This window comes from Thalia democratica, chromosome 2 (genome assembly GCF_965202585.1).
Source record: "Thalia democratica chromosome 2, ktThaDemo2.hap1.1, whole genome shotgun sequence".
NCBI classification, from domain to species: domain Eukaryota; kingdom Metazoa; phylum Chordata; class Thaliacea; order Salpida; family Salpidae; genus Thalia; species Thalia democratica.
Window position 1 is genome coordinate 77,605,005 of NC_139166.1, and position 16,448 is coordinate 77,621,452.

At 29.7% G+C, this 16,448-nt stretch overlaps 3 protein-coding genes and 2 long non-coding RNA genes across 5 annotated transcripts; all 5 read left to right on the plus strand.

Moving 5' to 3' along the window:
• Window positions 1-427: 427 nt before the first annotated feature.
• Window positions 428-1,295, plus strand: LOC145828970 (uncharacterized). Its single transcript, XM_082936715.1, has 3 exons — window positions 428-470; window positions 571-996; window positions 1,122-1,295. Exons 1-3 carry the CDS (start codon window positions 468-470, stop codon window positions 1,293-1,295), a joined length of 603 nt encoding a protein of 200 aa, XP_082792841.1. The 5' UTR covers window positions 428-467.
• A 543-nt stretch (window positions 1,296-1,838) lies between these two features.
• On the plus strand, window positions 1,839-3,349 carry LOC145828971 (protocadherin-9-like). The gene is made up of 5 exons (XM_082936716.1): window positions 1,839-1,843; window positions 1,939-2,099; window positions 2,256-2,467; window positions 2,769-3,020; window positions 3,203-3,349. The coding sequence occupies exons 1-5, from the start codon at window positions 1,839-1,841 to the stop codon at window positions 3,347-3,349; spliced, it is 777 nt and encodes a 258-aa protein (XP_082792842.1).
• A 179-nt stretch (window positions 3,350-3,528) lies between these two features.
• Window positions 3,529-4,459, plus strand: LOC145850030 (uncharacterized). The gene is made up of 3 exons (XR_014372382.1): window positions 3,529-3,725; window positions 3,805-3,991; window positions 4,332-4,459. It is a non-coding gene; the product is annotated as an uncharacterized LOC145850030 (long non-coding RNA).
• Window positions 4,460-6,854: 2,395 nt separating this feature from the next.
• On the plus strand, window positions 6,855-7,326 carry LOC145850027 (uncharacterized). The gene is made up of 3 exons (XR_014372380.1): window positions 6,855-6,889; window positions 6,962-7,111; window positions 7,242-7,326. It is a non-coding gene; the product is annotated as an uncharacterized LOC145850027 (long non-coding RNA).
• Window positions 7,327-7,371: 45 nt separating this feature from the next.
• LOC145828972 (protocadherin Fat 1-like) lies at window positions 7,372-16,245 on the plus strand. The gene is made up of 17 exons (XM_082936717.1): window positions 7,372-7,383; window positions 7,636-7,768; window positions 7,937-8,079; window positions 8,290-8,388; window positions 8,560-8,710; window positions 8,972-9,196; window positions 9,381-10,506; window positions 10,916-11,131; window positions 11,332-11,538; window positions 11,726-11,871; window positions 12,536-12,742; window positions 12,855-12,961; window positions 13,138-13,311; window positions 13,599-13,746; window positions 14,402-14,452; window positions 15,414-15,631; window positions 15,843-16,245. The coding sequence occupies exons 1-17, from the start codon at window positions 7,372-7,374 to the stop codon at window positions 16,137-16,139; spliced, it is 3,660 nt and encodes a 1,219-aa protein (XP_082792843.1). The 3' UTR covers window positions 16,140-16,245.
• The last annotated feature ends 203 nt before the right edge of the window (window positions 16,246-16,448 follow it).

The following is a 16,448-nucleotide window of genomic DNA, read 5'->3' on the forward strand; positions in this document are numbered from 1 at the left end:
CGAAGCGAGGGGCGGTGACGTAATGATGACATCATCAATGCAATTAAAAATTCATGTCACTGATGTTAATGATAACAGGTTAAAACTCTAACAATATAAATAACTTGAAGTTTTAACAGCGATTGTTTTACAAACAAAAGTTTTGTTGTAGTAGTATAAAAAGCAAAAATACATATTTCAGGCCTGTTCTTGATCAGACAAGATATTCATCCAAAATTTACGCGAATTCATCTGATCAAAGTGTAACGTCGCAATTATTTGACGAACAAGGTAACGTCTTAAAAGTGGAAGCGCATGATATAGATACTGGATGAGGGGGATCGCTTAAGTACCAAATAATTGCTCTCTCATCTGAAGATCAGGATTTCATTGATGACAGATTTTTAGTGGACGAAAGAAGCGGTGCTATTCTGAAACTTAATGGAAACCTTCTCTTTGACCATTCTTACGATAACATCTATCAATTCATGGTAAAATTAGTTTTTTTAGTGTATACGTTAAGAAAAATAGTTAAGTTAAAGAGTTACTTTGATCAGTTATAGTTTTTTTTTGATTAAAAATTTTATTAAGGTTCAAGTGACAGACAGAGGAAGTCCTCTTCTTGTAGCAACTGAAAGAGCTTACGTCACTGTACAATCAATTTCTCATTACTCTTTAAAATTTGCTAAAAATCGCTACACGTTAGAAGTACAGCCACCTTTTGTACCTGGACATTCGATTCCAGTAAATTTAGAAGTTGTTGAAAACGGCTTCAATTCAAAATCAAAGTTAGAATACTCAATAGAGCCGGAAGACCCATATTTTGAAATAAACAGACACAATGGCGAAATTAAAACAGTTTCAAATCTAATTCCACATCAAAAGAAAACAACACTAAATGTAAAAGTATCAAACAAAGAAACTAGTTCTTATACTATTGTCAAAATAGTTCTTCTTGAACCTTATAGTGGTGATCTAAAATTAAAAGAGATATATGTCGAAGAAAATTTAAAAAAAGTATGTCAATATAGTTTCATAACACATTTATTTTTATTTCAAATTAAACAAAGATCTAATTCTGATAAATTGTGTATGAGAACTTTACTACTTTTCAACATTTAATAAGGATTTTAAATTTTCAGGGAAAAGCATTGTATACATTGGCAAGTAGTATTCACAACACAGTAGATGTTGACTATGTTTACACTTTATTGAATCCAAATCCACATTTCAACGTTGTTGGATCTGCTATTCTTACCACCAATGTAACACTAAATAGAGAAACAAATTCTTATCATAAAGTACGTTACAAATGAATTAAAAAACTAATGTCAACATAATTAACATAAATCAAAAAATTTTTGATTCATCACTATACTTTAGTTTTATTTAAGTTGTTGTATATTTAAACTATTAACAAATAAAATCTAAACTTTCAGTTGTTAGTTGAAACAAATTATCCAGCTTCAAGTCAAAGTAGTCGAACTGAAATAAAGATAAATGTCGTAGATGTGAATGATAATGCACCTGAAATTTTACAACAACCGATTAGCATATTTATACCTAGAAATGGTAAAATTGGAACAGCTGTCAAACAGGTTAATATTCATTTAGGTGATAGAACGTATTTCAAATCAAATTTAATATTTGATTTAAGGCTAAATATTTATTTTACTACAATTGTTTATAGAATACTAAACAAACATATCTCCAGATCAAGGCAATTGACAGAAGTTTTGGTCCAAACTCCCAAATTAAATTCAGTTTGAACGGTCCCGGTACTAAATACCTGAGAATAAATCCTAAAAGCGGATTGGTCACCACCAGAACTTACAAGTCACGTGAAGTCAGAACGACTAATGACGTCACGATAATCGCAGAAGATCAAGGTAAACCCCAATTGCGAAAAGAAGTGAAAGCGACTTTGCACTTCACAAACGGAAACCCGCTTTCAAAAAGGGTTAAATTCCCTGTTTTTGTAAAAGCGCGGGAAAATTTACGCATAGGAAGTTTATTGACTGATAAAATTGGATCGCAGTTTACAGATTCTGTTGAGAAAGCAAATTTTGAAATTGTTGATGGAGATCCTGAAAGTAAATTCCAAATTGATTTTAAAACTGGTAAGTTATTAACTCAAATTAATTTTGAATACAATAAAATTTCTTTAAAAAAATGAAATGAACAAGCAATTATTATTAAACTAATTGTTATTTAAAGTAAACTATAAAAGTATTATAAAAAAATAGTAGTTTTCTTAAGTATAAAACACTTGTTAGGAACTTTATATACTCGAAAAAGTTTGGATAGAGAAAAACAAGATACTTACCAGTTACAAGTGAGAATATTAGAACAAAACAGAAACTCAATCGCTTCAGTAACTGTTTTTGTTAATATTCAAGACGAAAACGATAATCCACCTATTTTTCAAAATAGCTTTTATTCAGTAAAAATTAAAGAAAACTTGCCATCTAAATCGTTTGTTATCAGAGTAAGTTGATGTTAACTAGATATTTTTTTATTAAAAATAAAGTTGTTTTAAGTTTTAATTTATTTATGTTATAATAGTTTTTATTTACAGTATAATCTAAGCTATACTCAACAAACTTTTCTTAAAAGATTGATTGTGAATGTGATCATGAATTTTTTACAATTTATTTTATCCTAAAATTTTGCTGTAACTCAACCTTAAGCTTTACAAATGACATTGTTTTGCCTAAAGTTTGAAGCTTAAGTTTTAAAAGTGCGCATGAAATATGCTATTTAAAAATAATAGTTTTATATTTATTTAGGTACAAGCTACTGATGCAGACATAGAAAGCAACGCAATGATCAAATATACAATTCTATCCGGACACGAAAGTTTTGAAGTTGATGAAAATAGCGGAGTCATATCAACATCTGGTAATATTGACAGAGAAGAAGTTTCTCAGTTTATATTTACAGTAAGAGCAAGTGATTGTGGAAACCCCTTAATGTTTTCAGATGCTGAAGTTGTTGTTTTTGTTGATGATGTTAATGATAATCCTCCATTTTTCTCTAATGTAAGTGTTTTTGTTAAAGTAAACATATCAGTGGAATCTTAAAAGCTTATATTTTCGTATAAAGTAACAAAATTAACGATTTTTTTTCAATGGTTTATGTTTAAGTTTTTATTATTATTATTTTTACTAGAAAGTAATGTCTTAAGAAGAACTTAACCTTTAGTAAAATGTTATTAATGCAGACAAATGAAGTGTTATCTGTAAGCACTCTAATTGAGCCTGGATCAAGAATAGGTCAAGTAAGAGCTTACGATTTAGATGTTACTGATCAAAATAGTTTGAAATACTTCATTGAAACTGATGGTCCAATAAATATAGATAAGGAGTAAGGTTTGCTAGTTTTATGAAATATTATATTTTATAAGTGTTCATTAAAAAACGATAATGTTGAAAAAATTAGTATGCAAAGCTTATAAGTTATATAAAATACTCAAATTAAAAATTGACTTATAAAATTTAATTTCTACAACGTTTCTACTTATAGGTGAAGTATTTTTAAATGATCTAACTGAACCATATGAAAAACGTAACAATATTTATGCAATAACAATTGTTTCTGATGGAGTATATTTCACATCTACTAATCTTCAAATTATTTTTTTTACTAAATCTACACGAGTATTAGAGTTTCATAATTGCTCAATAAACAAGCCTAAAGTTTTCCGTATAAAAGAAGATGTCCCAATAAACACTTTTTTCGGAAAAGTAAGTATACGCTAGTTTTACAAATATAGTTTTAAGGTACTTAGTTTAGTATTCCTATATTTTAACTAATATTTTTCAGCTAAATTTATCATCTGATTCTGTTAATCCAGTAATATTCACCATTGAAACGACAACTTCAGATTCTTCTCGATTTAGGGTAATTCCCTCAACTGGAGAGTTGTTCACTCAAGATTCCATCAGAAGAGAGTTTCTCACATCTACAAATGACATCATAAGATTTGTTGTTACAGCTCAGTCGAGCTCAGGTTTAATAATTGTTTAAAACTAATTAAATGTATATAAAAAATTATGCAAAGTTTTGGTTTTACCTTATAGTTTTAAACAACATACCTGATTATACTAGGTTAATTTCTTACTAAAACGTCTAATTGGCTTATATATGATACTAATTTGACATAGACTTATTCAAAGATAACAACAAATTACGCTATTAATTAAAAAAAAATGTTTTGAACTATTTTGATATATTGTTAATTTAATATATTCTCCTAGTTTATGTAACTTGTTTACATATGTTACAGAAACTAAGATAACAAAACAATTATTGTATATGTTACAACTTATTGAAAAGTTATTCGTTTACAGATATAGCAAGGTGTGAGACTGTTATTGTTATTCAAGACGTCAACAATAATAAACCTGAATTTGATAGAAAAAATTATCAAGGAATTGTCGTAATTAATCAAACGATTGCCGGTGAACATTTACTGAAAGTTTGTATTTTGGTTGTTAATTTTACAATTTATTATAATAATAAGAAGGATTTGTACTTATTTAAAACTAAAAAACTAATTATGCAATAATTTAAAAGATAAAAGCTCCAGATAATGACATTGGAGTGAATGGAAAAGTATCTTACAACTGGTACGATAAAAATAACAATGCTTTTCAATATTTTGATACTATTACTGATAGTGGAATAATCTATTTGAAAAAGCCACTGACGGAAAAAGGTTTAAATTGATTTTTTTTTAATTCAAGTTTTTATTATAAATATGATTGATTAGTTATTTAGCTTATAAAAGTGGAATTGAAATAATATGTGCATATATCAGTTTATTTTATTTGTTTTTCGTAATATAAAGTTAAATATTTGTTGAATGTCTCAGTCGTGAAACGAACGGAAGTTTTAAATTGAAGCAGACATTAATAAATAAGTAAATTTAACACCTGCAACAATAAATTTATTGTCTGAAATAATTTTACACTTACTACTTATAAACAGCACAGTTGCAAACAATTGGTTATTTTGTTGCAGATGAAGAAAGTTTTAGTTTTTTTATTCAAGCAATAGACGGAGGTGGAAAATATTCTCTTGTTGGAGTGAATATTAATGTTATTTCAACAACAATTCATTTACCAGTTTTTGAAAAAAGCATAATACACGTTGTTGTACTTGAAGATATAGCTATAGGATATAAAGTAAGTTTACCATTTTTTTACAAATTATCTTTGTACAACTTATCGTTAAATAAACTATGTGTATGCATTGTGACGAAAGAAACTTTCAGAAATTGAATGAACAGTAAGTCACAAAATATTATATCTATTTCAAGTGTTATACAAACAATTAACTTTTTTTAAAAAACTTACAGTATTAGTTGAAAAAGTAGAGAATAAAAACTGATTAGATTTAATTTATATATAATTTATTGTAAATCGCTCAACCACAAGCTTATCAAAAAACCGAGAAATTTACTACAAATTTGCAAATCATCAAGGTAATTACTTTTATACATATCAATGCTATCATAATAAACCATGATAACTTGGCAATAACTTTTTGTCAAGTACAAAACTGTTAAGTAGTTTTTGAAGCTTTTGTTGAAAACTATTTTAAACCAAGTGATTATCTTTGCTAAACAATAAAGTAATAAAGTAAAAAGGTATTTAATGAAAAAATAATCGTCATAACTAAGTTACAAATATATGATAATAAAATAAACAGATGGTGATGAAACACAAGTGAGAAACTTCAAAATAAACAAACTGAATGGAGCAATTACCCTAACACAAGAGTTAGATTATGAAAATAAAAGTTATTTTGAGCTTATTGTTGTTGCATATGTAAGAGAAGAAACTGAACTTATGGCTGAATCTAAAGTAAGAAAAACTTTCTTGAAATTTAAAAACTAAGTTTTAAAAAACTGTTTAATTTGAAGTAAACCATTCAATTTTAAAGTAATTATACTGTTATGTTTAATAATATATATTTGTAAACAACACTAAATATATTGCTTATTCAGATAACAATTGAAATTGAAGACATAAACGACAATCCATCTCAGTTTGATAGTCTTTCATATAAAACTTTTGTTGTCGAAAATAAATTGCCATATGAACCGCTTGTACAAGTCAAATGTAGTGATAAAGACTCTACAAAATATTCAAATATCAAGTATAGGTAACGATTTGAACTAAAATACCAAATATTTATACTATCTTTTTTTTAAACTAAAAGAAACTAGATATTACACATAAATTAGAACTAATTTAGCTTTTTTTTGTCAGTAAAGTGTGAAGCTACTGAAGTTAACTAAAATGAATATAATAAAATTTTAGTAAATAAGTTTAGTTTAGTTGATAGTACTGCTTAACTCGAATAATATTTAACAAAACTTAGTTTTGTAAACTGAATTATTTTTTTTCAGGTTCAATGAAAGTCATGTATCTTTTAATATCAACCCAGTGTCTGGGATGGTTTTCATGAAAAAATCTCTGGACAGAGAAAACTACATTGAAACAAAAGGATCATTTAGTCTCAAAGTGTGTTGCACAGACCGAGAATATGTTGATAGTTCAAACATAATTGTCACAATTAAAGATGTTAATGACAAAAAAGCTGTATTTAAAAGCGACTCAAACCAGTTTAATATTTCTGAAGGGTAAGTGTTGTATAAAAAATATAGAAGTTTAAATATTTACGTGGTCAAGCAAAAATTATTTTTTTTGTTACTTTCAGGGCTAAAGCAGGATACAAAACAGCATCAGTAATGTCAGCGGTAGATCAAGATTCTTCAACAAATGCTTCACTTGTAACAACAAGTATTATTAAAGGAGATCCTCTTCATTACTTCGATGTGTTTTTTCAATCGAAACACTCTTTAGAAGCTTTAGGAATGTACTTAAACATTGGATTTGAAGTAAGGATTTGCTTATGTTTAAACTTAAATGCTTTGTATTACAAAATATTGTAATAATTCTTCTAATCTTAGGTTGCTAATGATATTGATTCAAACATTCCTGATGTAAATGAAGTTACTGTCTCAGTTTTTGACGTAATTCATCACTCTTATGCACAAGCTACTATAAACATTGTAAACCGAAAGTACAAACTACCAATTGGAAAACCGCTTTGCAAAAAGGTTGACTTCTTTTATTCCACTTTAGTTATTACGTTTTATACTTAAAATAGCTTCACATTTCAAAAATACATTACTACAAGATATAACAACTATATGCTACGGTCGTTTAATACATTTTATTTTTTTACAGCTTTTTTACAACGTATCTGTCAATTAAAACAATAAAGTAAACTCACAAATAGCTACAATCGACATTGCAGACAAATATAGTAAAGCTATTTACACTTTGATTGGAGAATTTAAAAATAGATTTTCATTCGATGAAAGTACTGGTTAGTAAAACTTTAAATGTAAACCAACAGTTCTATAACTGTAATACTATCTAAATATACTTTTTTTAGGAATAATTTATGTGCCTGAAAGTTTAGACAGAGAAGAAAAAGATAGCTACCACTTAAACCTTCAAGTTAAGTACTCGAACGATTTAAAGTGCCTGATACAGGTAAAAAAAAATTAAAAACAACTAGATTAATTAACCATTCAAAAAAAAAAAGAATTATGTCTTACTCAAACTTATTTTCTAGATCTTTATAAAAGTGTTAGATGTGAATGACAACTGGCCAACATTTACAAAAAGTCAATGGAGGGTTCGAGTAAAAGAAGATTCGGTTGTGGGAAGCGTTGTTTATCAATTTGCTGCGTTTGATGCTGATATTGGTTTGTTTTTTGAAATCAGTTACAAGTACCTAAATGAAAAAAAAAACTTAGTTTAAAACAAAATAAAAAACATTTTTTTAAGATTATTTTTGTTTCCAAACAATAAATAGGTTTTAAAACAAAAACACACATAGTATTTTATTTTAACTCCTTTAACTAACATTTTAGGTGAAAACTCTCAACTGAAATATGCTCTACAACGTCACAATTTAGATTCAGTTCCTTTTGAAATTGATGAAAAACATGGTTATTTGATATTACAAAGACCCGTTGATCGTGAAATTAGAGACAAATACCTTTTCAACATTACTGTTAGTTAAATTTTTTCTTGAAATTCATATAACTTTAGTTACAATTTTAATAAAGTTTTTTAAGCAGTTAAAGCTACAATAGGTGAAGTTTTATTTTGTCGACTAAGCTGAAGAAAATTAGCAAACATGCTTTGATTTTTAAACATAGAAAAATATTGTTAACTCTATACACGAGATACAACTATAGTTTTACTATAATTCTTTTTAAAGGTAAAAGACCAAGGGATTCCAGTTAAGTCAACATCAGTTCAAGTTAATTTAAGAGTAAGAGACGTGAATGACAATGCTCCTGTATTCAAACAAACAAGTGTTAGTTTTCAGTATTTAAAATGTTTTATGACTAAAAATCCGTCCACCGTTACTTATTTACCATAAATTTTACTTTACAAAGAGTGGTGTGCTTTACTCTAACAAAATACAAAATTTAATAAAGAAACCTTTTAATTGTATAATTAATATTAATCGACTCTTTTTTTTCAGTACAAAGCTGAGGTTAAGGAAAGTGCCAAAATTAGCCATCTAGTGGCAAAAGTTGAAGCATTCAGTTTAGACGATGGAGTAAATGCGGATTTGCAATACCTCATTGTTGGAGGAAACGAACTTAACAAGTTTCAAATCGACAGTAGATCAGGTATAAGAGAATGACTTAAAAAATAACTACTTAAATCATTTATATAGTGACAACATTCAAATACAACTTTCATTCAAATACAGGAGAAGTTGTTCTTCTTGATGAAGTTATTTAGCTCAAACTTATTTATATAAGCATTTCAAAAAGCCCATTTCAACTTGTTAGTTAATGTACGGTATCTCTTTTTATACATGAAACATAATTAAAAAAATTTTTTATGAAGAAAAAATTAAATTAAACTTAACCATCTTCTTTTAACAGGTGAATTTGTTTTTAATGACAAAAATGTGCTGATATCAAACAACCCGTACGAAATAGAAGACATTTCATCAGATAAAGCGGCTAAAACGTTCCATTTCACCATAACTGCTACTGACAGTGGAAATCTCGAATCTTTGCCTCTTTATTTAGAAGTTGTCATTTTGAAAGAAAGCAAGTATCCACCGGTTTTGATCTCTCAAAAGATTCAAATTATGACTACTGAAGGTTTGTTCAAATATAAACTAATTTCGAGTATTATAAAAGGATTTTATTATAACAACCAACTTGTATACACGAAAAGATATATTAATAATTTACCCAAACTTAGCTACCTTTTATAATTATTTTACTTACTTGAATATTAATTATTCGTCTTAAACTAGTTTTTATTTTTACTGTTCTGTTTCAGATTACTTCAAAGGAGGAGTGATATCTTCAAAGCTGTACGCCACCGACAAGGACCCCCACGACTTGCAGCGGCTCACCTTCAAGATCGACTCGCTCGCCGACTTCGAGTCGTTCACGGTGAACCCCCTCACCGGCAAGCTGTCGGCGACCAATGGCGTGCGAGGTCGCCACAACGTCACGGTTGGCGTCAGCGACGGCAGCAGGTACTCGACGGGCCGGGTCGCCATCGAAGTGGTGAAAATTTCAAAGGAGTCGATTCAGAGTTCGGTCCAGGTCACTTTCGAGGGGATTCCCCCAGAAGCGTACCTTTCGACGGTTCACGGCAAATTTTTAGCGGCCCTCGGTGACATTCTTCCAAGGGGTTCGAACCCCGGTGAAAATGTGGAAATTTTGTCTTTAATACGCTTGAATGATTTCAATGCGCAGCTGGTGTTCAGCGTGAGGTCGCCGAAGCGTGACGGCCAGTACCTGAAAGTCGGCCGCCAGCTGAAGGACTCGCTGCCGCTGCTCACCGAGAAGGCGGGGGTGAGGGTTACGGACGTCAGGGGGGAGGAGTGCGACCTCGAGTGCGCCCACGAGTGCCGGTACGACGTAGTTGTGACGTCATCAGGGGAAAGTCCCGTCACCACGAAAAAGTGGAGCTTGCTGACCCCTCATTGGTTCGAACGCGAGGAGAAGTGCGTGTGCAGGAAAGGTCACGCGGGTGTGAATTGCGCTTCCGTTTGCGCTGGAGTAACGGACGTGTGCGAGGAAGTAGGCGGAAAGTGCGAGCTGGACGCGAACGAGGTGCGAGGCTACCGGTGCGCGCAGAAGAACCGAAGGAACAGCGCAGTTTCTTTCGGGGGAAATTCCCTGATCGAGTACAAGCTGAACAACCCTGAAGTGTTCAGTTTGTCGCTGAGGTTCAGAACCCGGCAGCGCGACGCAAAACTGCTGGAGGCCGCGGAAGAGTCGGGAGGCAACTTGGCGCGCGTCAGCGTCGACGAAGGGAAACTGAAGCTGGAGTTCGCGTGCGGGTTGGACGGCGGAAACATGCAATCCATGGAAATGAGCGAGTCGGAAATGAGCGACGGAAACTGGCATGACGTCACAATCGAACCCATTTCCGACAAAGATTGCGCTTATAGGTATGAAGTTTTTATTAATATTTACCATTAAAATTTTTATCAAGATTTTAATTGTAAGTTCGTAAAAAACTTATGCTTGTTACTAGTAAGATATACTAAGTGATAGTTTTCTGGCTTAGAGTTTTATTTTAGCTGCTTAGTCTTATTATAACAACTTTTATTAATGCTAAAACATAACTACAAAAGATTGCGCTTAGATGTATTTAGCTTTAGTTTTCTTTACTAGTTATTTAGTTCTTTATCAGTTAGTTTTATATGCTTTTCTTTGCTAACTGTTAAAAAGCATGCATTGGATCTAATTTTACCAATCAAGTTACGACATGTTGTTGTTAGTAAACATTTGCATGTACTATATATTGCTATATATTAACTATAACTTATTTTGATTATTCTAAATAAATTTTTACAGGTTGGTAGTAGACAGTAAATACGAGGCTACAGGAGCATTGGGTGAGAACAAAAAAAGAAAGTTGAAATTTGACAAACTTACACTGGGAGGATTAGATAAAAATAATGATGGTATCATTGGATGCATTGAAGAAATTAAAATTAACCAAATTTTAATTCAAGATCTTCTTCATTACAATAAATTGAGAATTACTAAGAAACAAGAAGTTCTTGATAGGTTAGTTTCTGTTTCTATACTCTTTATACGTTAGAAGAATATATGGTTATGCTAAATAAAAACTATACGAAATTCCTACTATGTTTTAAAAAAATGTATAAATCTAACTATTTTGATGCAACATAGACATTTAGTTTTAATAAGATGTGTTTCATTGAAGTATCAATAAACAATATGTTAAAATCTACCTAATTTTTCAGATGTAGCATGGATATTGGGTCTTGCGTGAATCATTTTTGTTACAACGGCGGTAAATGCGGACTAGACATGTCTTTAGAAGGAAATTCCCCAATATGCAAGTGTAGTTCGGGTTATGCAGGGCCTGATTGTCGCAAAAGGAAGGTTTGTGAAGACTTGCCGTGCAAAAATAAAGGAATTTGCCATTCACAAGCTGTTGAAAGTTTTAGGTTGGTGAAATTTCAAATAGTTTAGTTATTTCCTCAAATATTTAATACTTATATTAATAAAAAAAGCTTAATCTGTTTTACAGATATGAATTTAATGTTTTTATGAACTAGTTCTTTGCTCACTTTTAGCAATTAGTAGTACTTTACTTATGGGATATAAAAACCATTAGTTTTATCATTATCACAGATGCGAATGTAAAGAAGGTTTTGGAGGAGAATTTTGTGACGTCATATGCAAGGAGGGGTTCACTGGAGTGAATTGTGACGTCATAATAAATAAATGTTTCAGTTACGATGAAAATTTTGCTTGCAACTGCTCTTTATCAAATGAAGGTAAGCTTTTTTACTATGGATATTTGCTTTGGATGTAGTAATATGTAACTACAAGCAACAAACTAATTTTGACTGCAAACATATTCTAAAAATTTTATTATGTAAAAAATTTGCTGCGAATAAACGTAAAATTTGAAGTTTTCATGAGAAATGCAAATTTTTTTTTCATAATATGTAAAGTTTATTGAAATAAAACACTATCTTATCTTAAAAAGACGTTATTTACTAATATTAAACATATATGCTTTTAAAAGCTTAAGACTTTAAATTTCAACAGAAGTATTAAAATCAACTACCAAAGTATAATTTGTTTAATATGGATTCTTAAAGACGACTTTATCGCTTGTTTATTAAAACTAATCCTATTGTTTAAATAGGGATGTATTTTTGTCACGCAATATTTCTTTTTTTTGTATGTCACGCAAAAACTTACAAATCTACTATTTATTGATAAGTAATAATAAGAACGTAATAAAATACTATTTATTAGCTGTATGTGTAAAAAAATTATAAAAAGTAGCATAAAAAGTACATAGTTGAACTTGTAAAATTCATAGAAAAAAAAGCTTAAACAATTGTAATTGTTTAAAATAGCTTATAAGTTCCAAGTTTAAAAGTTTTAGTTAAAAACTTCAAATCAACAAAATAATAATGATGCTAACAGGTTGCAAAACTATCCTAGAAAATCAGACCAACGCGAAGAAATCATCATTTCCTTATTTAATCCTCATAATTGTTATTTTAATCATCATAATCGTTGCCACCATAGCAACTGCAGTCGGCTGCTACGTAAGAAGAAGAAAGATGCGAACCGGAAGTACTATTTCCACTAAAGAAAAGTTTTATTTGACACAACTGAAACACAGAGAAGGTTTGAATGGTTTACATTAATTAATTTTCAAGTTTAATTTTATATAAGTCTTTGAAGTTTAATTCATTAAAATCAAAAATATTAACGATCTATAAAATGGTTTATTTCATAGATCACTCATCAGATGGAAACCAGTCGATTCCAAAGCCACCGATTCCTGCAAGACCTGTTGATTATCAGAGATGTTCAAGAGAAATTATTGACAGCATGGTTGAACAAGTAAATATAATAATTATTATATATTCAGTTCTTAGTTTACAGTTTGCATACTTCTAATTACTACAATTTAACTATTTAATTATCTTCTTTTAAAAAATTTTCAGTTGAAAACCAAAAATGAAATCAACAATTTATCATTAAAAAAATTAATTACATGTTTTAAAATAATTTTTCAGGAGCTAAAGAACAGGAAACAGTCAAGTGACGTATTCGACAAAAGTATGACGTCATTCCAGGACAATGAAAAATTGACGTCATACCAGGATAATGGAAAGCTGACGTCATTGGCTTCCGATTCAACTTCGTTTCAGAAAATTCCCATGTCTTGGACTGACTATGAGCACAATCATGTAAGTAGTATAATAAATAACACCAAAAATATTAGCTCAATTTGAAGTTGTTATTTCTGTTAATTAATTATTATAGTTCACACCTGTAAACTGACACAATGGTTATTATATTATTTTAATTATAATAAAAAATAACACAATCTTTATATTTATAAGTTTGATTAAATAAAATTTTAAGTTTGTGTAAGCTTTCACTGACTGTTCATTAAAACTATAATTTATTTTATTAAGTATATATGTAATTTCGTTTAAACAAAATGCTTCAACTAATTTTTAAACCATCACAGTTCAGCGGAAGTATATCTGGTTGTTCGTCTTACAGCAAAAGAACTCCGATCCCGTCTGCGAAATCACCGAAACTGTTCACCAGGATTCCCAGATTCCAGCAGCAGTCAGTTCACAAAGTAGCAAGCAAGCAGTCCATCGCAGAACAGCGTAAGTTTTATAACAGTAGTCGAGTGGTAGTCAGGCTTAGACTGATTCTTTATTAACTTTTTCAGTGGACTTTCTTGTTTTATATATTATTTTAATACACTTCTCTCTGTATTTTTAGCAGTGTTTTAGACTCTAATAATAATAATATGAATTTTTCGGAAAACATTTTAAAAAATCCAATAGTTTTATTTGAAGCTTTTTTTTATTTGAAAAACATATTAGTTCTCGCTTTTTAAAATTCTTATAATGTAAAATTATCTTTAAGACTTGATCTCTTATCATGTATAATTGTTAATAAATTAATTCAATCACAGTTCTAAAATATTAACAGTATGTTAGCTAGACGTAGATGTACACTGATTTTGATTTAATTTTTCAGTAAACCTTTATAATTTTTAGATTTTCAAATTTTTAACATTTATTTTACTTTATTGTATCTTTTGAAGAAATTTTTGATTCGTAACGTATTTTTATTACAAGATATACTTACAAGTTTAAAAATATTTAATATCTAATTTCAGTTCTAAACAAAGTTAAAAAAATATTAATTTTTGATTAGAACATCTTTAAAATGTAAATTTTGTAACTTTGTTTTTTTTTCTCACTGTTTTCTTAACTAAAATTTGTTTAACCACAGTTTTGTAATTCTAAACAGTTGGAAGAAAACCAAAAAAATTGAATTTAGCAGAATTCAACCGTAATACAGGTCTATAAATAAAAAGCTTGGTTATGGTGATTTTTGTACAAACTTAGCATGTACTCAAAAACGTGGTGTTAATCATTATAATAAAATAACTTCAACTGCTTTTTCTGAAAAACTGCTTGTTACTTGTTTATGTTAACTTTCAAAATCTTTAACATGAAAGACTTGTTAAAATTACATAAAACATTGAAAAATAATTTTGATTTCATATAGTTAGGTATATCCAGTTATAAGCTTTTGCTTTATGTTTCAAAATTTAAGTATAAGTATGTCAACTGTTATTATTTATCCTGTTATACTTAGTGGTTTTACATATGTTGTACTGTTGTTTGTTTCTAAGTTTTATTTTAAAACTTTCATCTAAATGAAAAATTTATAAGTTTACCATGGTTATTAAAAAAAAATGTGTTAATTTATCTGGCTTCAAAAATTATAGTTTTTATTCTAAACGTATTTTTTTAAACTCAAATGATAACACTTATTTTAACTGCCTTTCATTTTTAGCATGTAAATTATTAAGTTGTGATGAATTTTATATTTCGTTCAAAACAAAAGTTATTAATGGTTTTATTAGGTTGTTATTTTGTAATTCGAAAAATAACTTGTTACTTTTGTATCGAAACCTCAAAGCATGTTGATCAATATCATAGCATGTGGTTTTTGCATGTGTATTATCATGTAACTTGCATTTATTTCAGTATGTTATATCAGGGTTTTCTATACATGTTTATTTTTTTTACAAGAAGTTGTTTTATTAATTGCATATTTTGAAAAGAAAATTAGTTATCTAAATAATTATTAAAAAGATTCTTAAGAACCCATTAACTTTTTAAACTCAATGATAAAATGTTAACTTTTTATGCTTAACTTAAAAAGAAACTTTAAAAAAGTTGTAAAAGTTCTTAAAACTCAATTATAAAATTTGACGAATCCTTTTTAATACTTAAACAATTTTATTCACTAGATTACGCATGGGACGTTTCTGATTGGATTAAAAACAACTCGTCGGCGGCCAATCACGTTCCTGAACACGTGACGTCAGTACCAGTGAGGCTGAACAACAGATCCGACGGTGTTACGTCATCAAACAATCGCGTGACGTCACATTACAACTTGGCTGGGAGAAAACCGAAAAGGAAGGGGAGAAAATGCAGCGACGCTTCCACAACAGATTCAAAACTGGTTTGTATAAATTTATAAACTTAAAAAGTTTTATAAGTCTAAATATATATATCTAGACATAAAATAGACAATTGAAATGGGAAAAAACTTAACATTTGAAGCTTTTATATTATAAGTATATAAATATTTACGTAAGTTACAAGTCAAGATCATTAAATGACAAAGTAATTATTTCTAAGTTTTGATTCGAGTATTTATTTTTTCAAACCAGATACGTCATCCGCAAGACGACGAAAGCTCCCAGTATGACGTCAGTAGCGAGGTTACGACGGCTGCCAGGCAACCCGGGCGCTTATTACGTAGCAACTATGACGTCACCAACCCCCGATTCGAACCTTCGAACCTCCTGCCCGCCGTCGTCACCATGGCAACCAGTTCCTCGTCGTCGGTAGACAGTGACGTCACTGACCAGTTGCTTGGCAACCAGCTGCAGATGTCGTCGCTTTCCGACTTGGAAGAAGATGACGTCAACAATTCGTTGATGTTACGTCATAATGACAACGCTTGAAAAACTTTACTTTTGAGAAACATTCCCTCTTTTCTCGTTTTCAGTGTCGAAGTATTTTTGCTGCTGCTTGAAATAAATAAAAGTTTTAATGAAAGCAGCTTGACGGAAAGCCTTTTAATTTTTGCTGTGATTTGAGGCTTCATTTTTTAATTACTTTATATTTAAAGCTTACATTTTGACATACAATAAATTTACCTTTTCTAAATAATTTTTCAGTTACCTTTTATAAATAAAATAGCGTTTTTGTTACTAAGTACTTTTTTCTGTTGTTCAGTTTTTTAAATCAGTTTTTTACAGTAAAGTTACTAA

Excerpts from the sequence above, each read along its gene's own strand:
- LOC145828971 (XM_082936716.1), top strand. Across the intron at positions 2,100-2,255 it reads CCAAATTGATTTTAAAACTG|GAACTTTATATACTCGAAAA; the intron begins GTAAGTTATTAA and ends AACACTTGTTAG. Across the intron at positions 2,468-2,768 it reads CTAAATCGTTTGTTATCAGA|GTACAAGCTACTGATGCAGA; the intron begins GTAAGTTGATGT and ends ATATTTATTTAG.
- LOC145828972 (XM_082936717.1), top strand. Across the intron at positions 9,197-9,380 it reads TCAAATTATGACTACTGAAG|ATTACTTCAAAGGAGGAGTG; the intron begins GTTTGTTCAAAT and ends GTTCTGTTTCAG. Across the intron at positions 14,453-15,413 it reads AGAATTCAACCGTAATACAG|ATTACGCATGGGACGTTTCT; the intron begins GTCTATAAATAA and ends TTTATTCACTAG.
- LOC145828970 (XM_082936715.1), top strand. Across the intron at positions 997-1,121 it reads TCGAAGAAAATTTAAAAAAA|GGAAAAGCATTGTATACATT; the intron begins GTATGTCAATAT and ends TTAAATTTTCAG.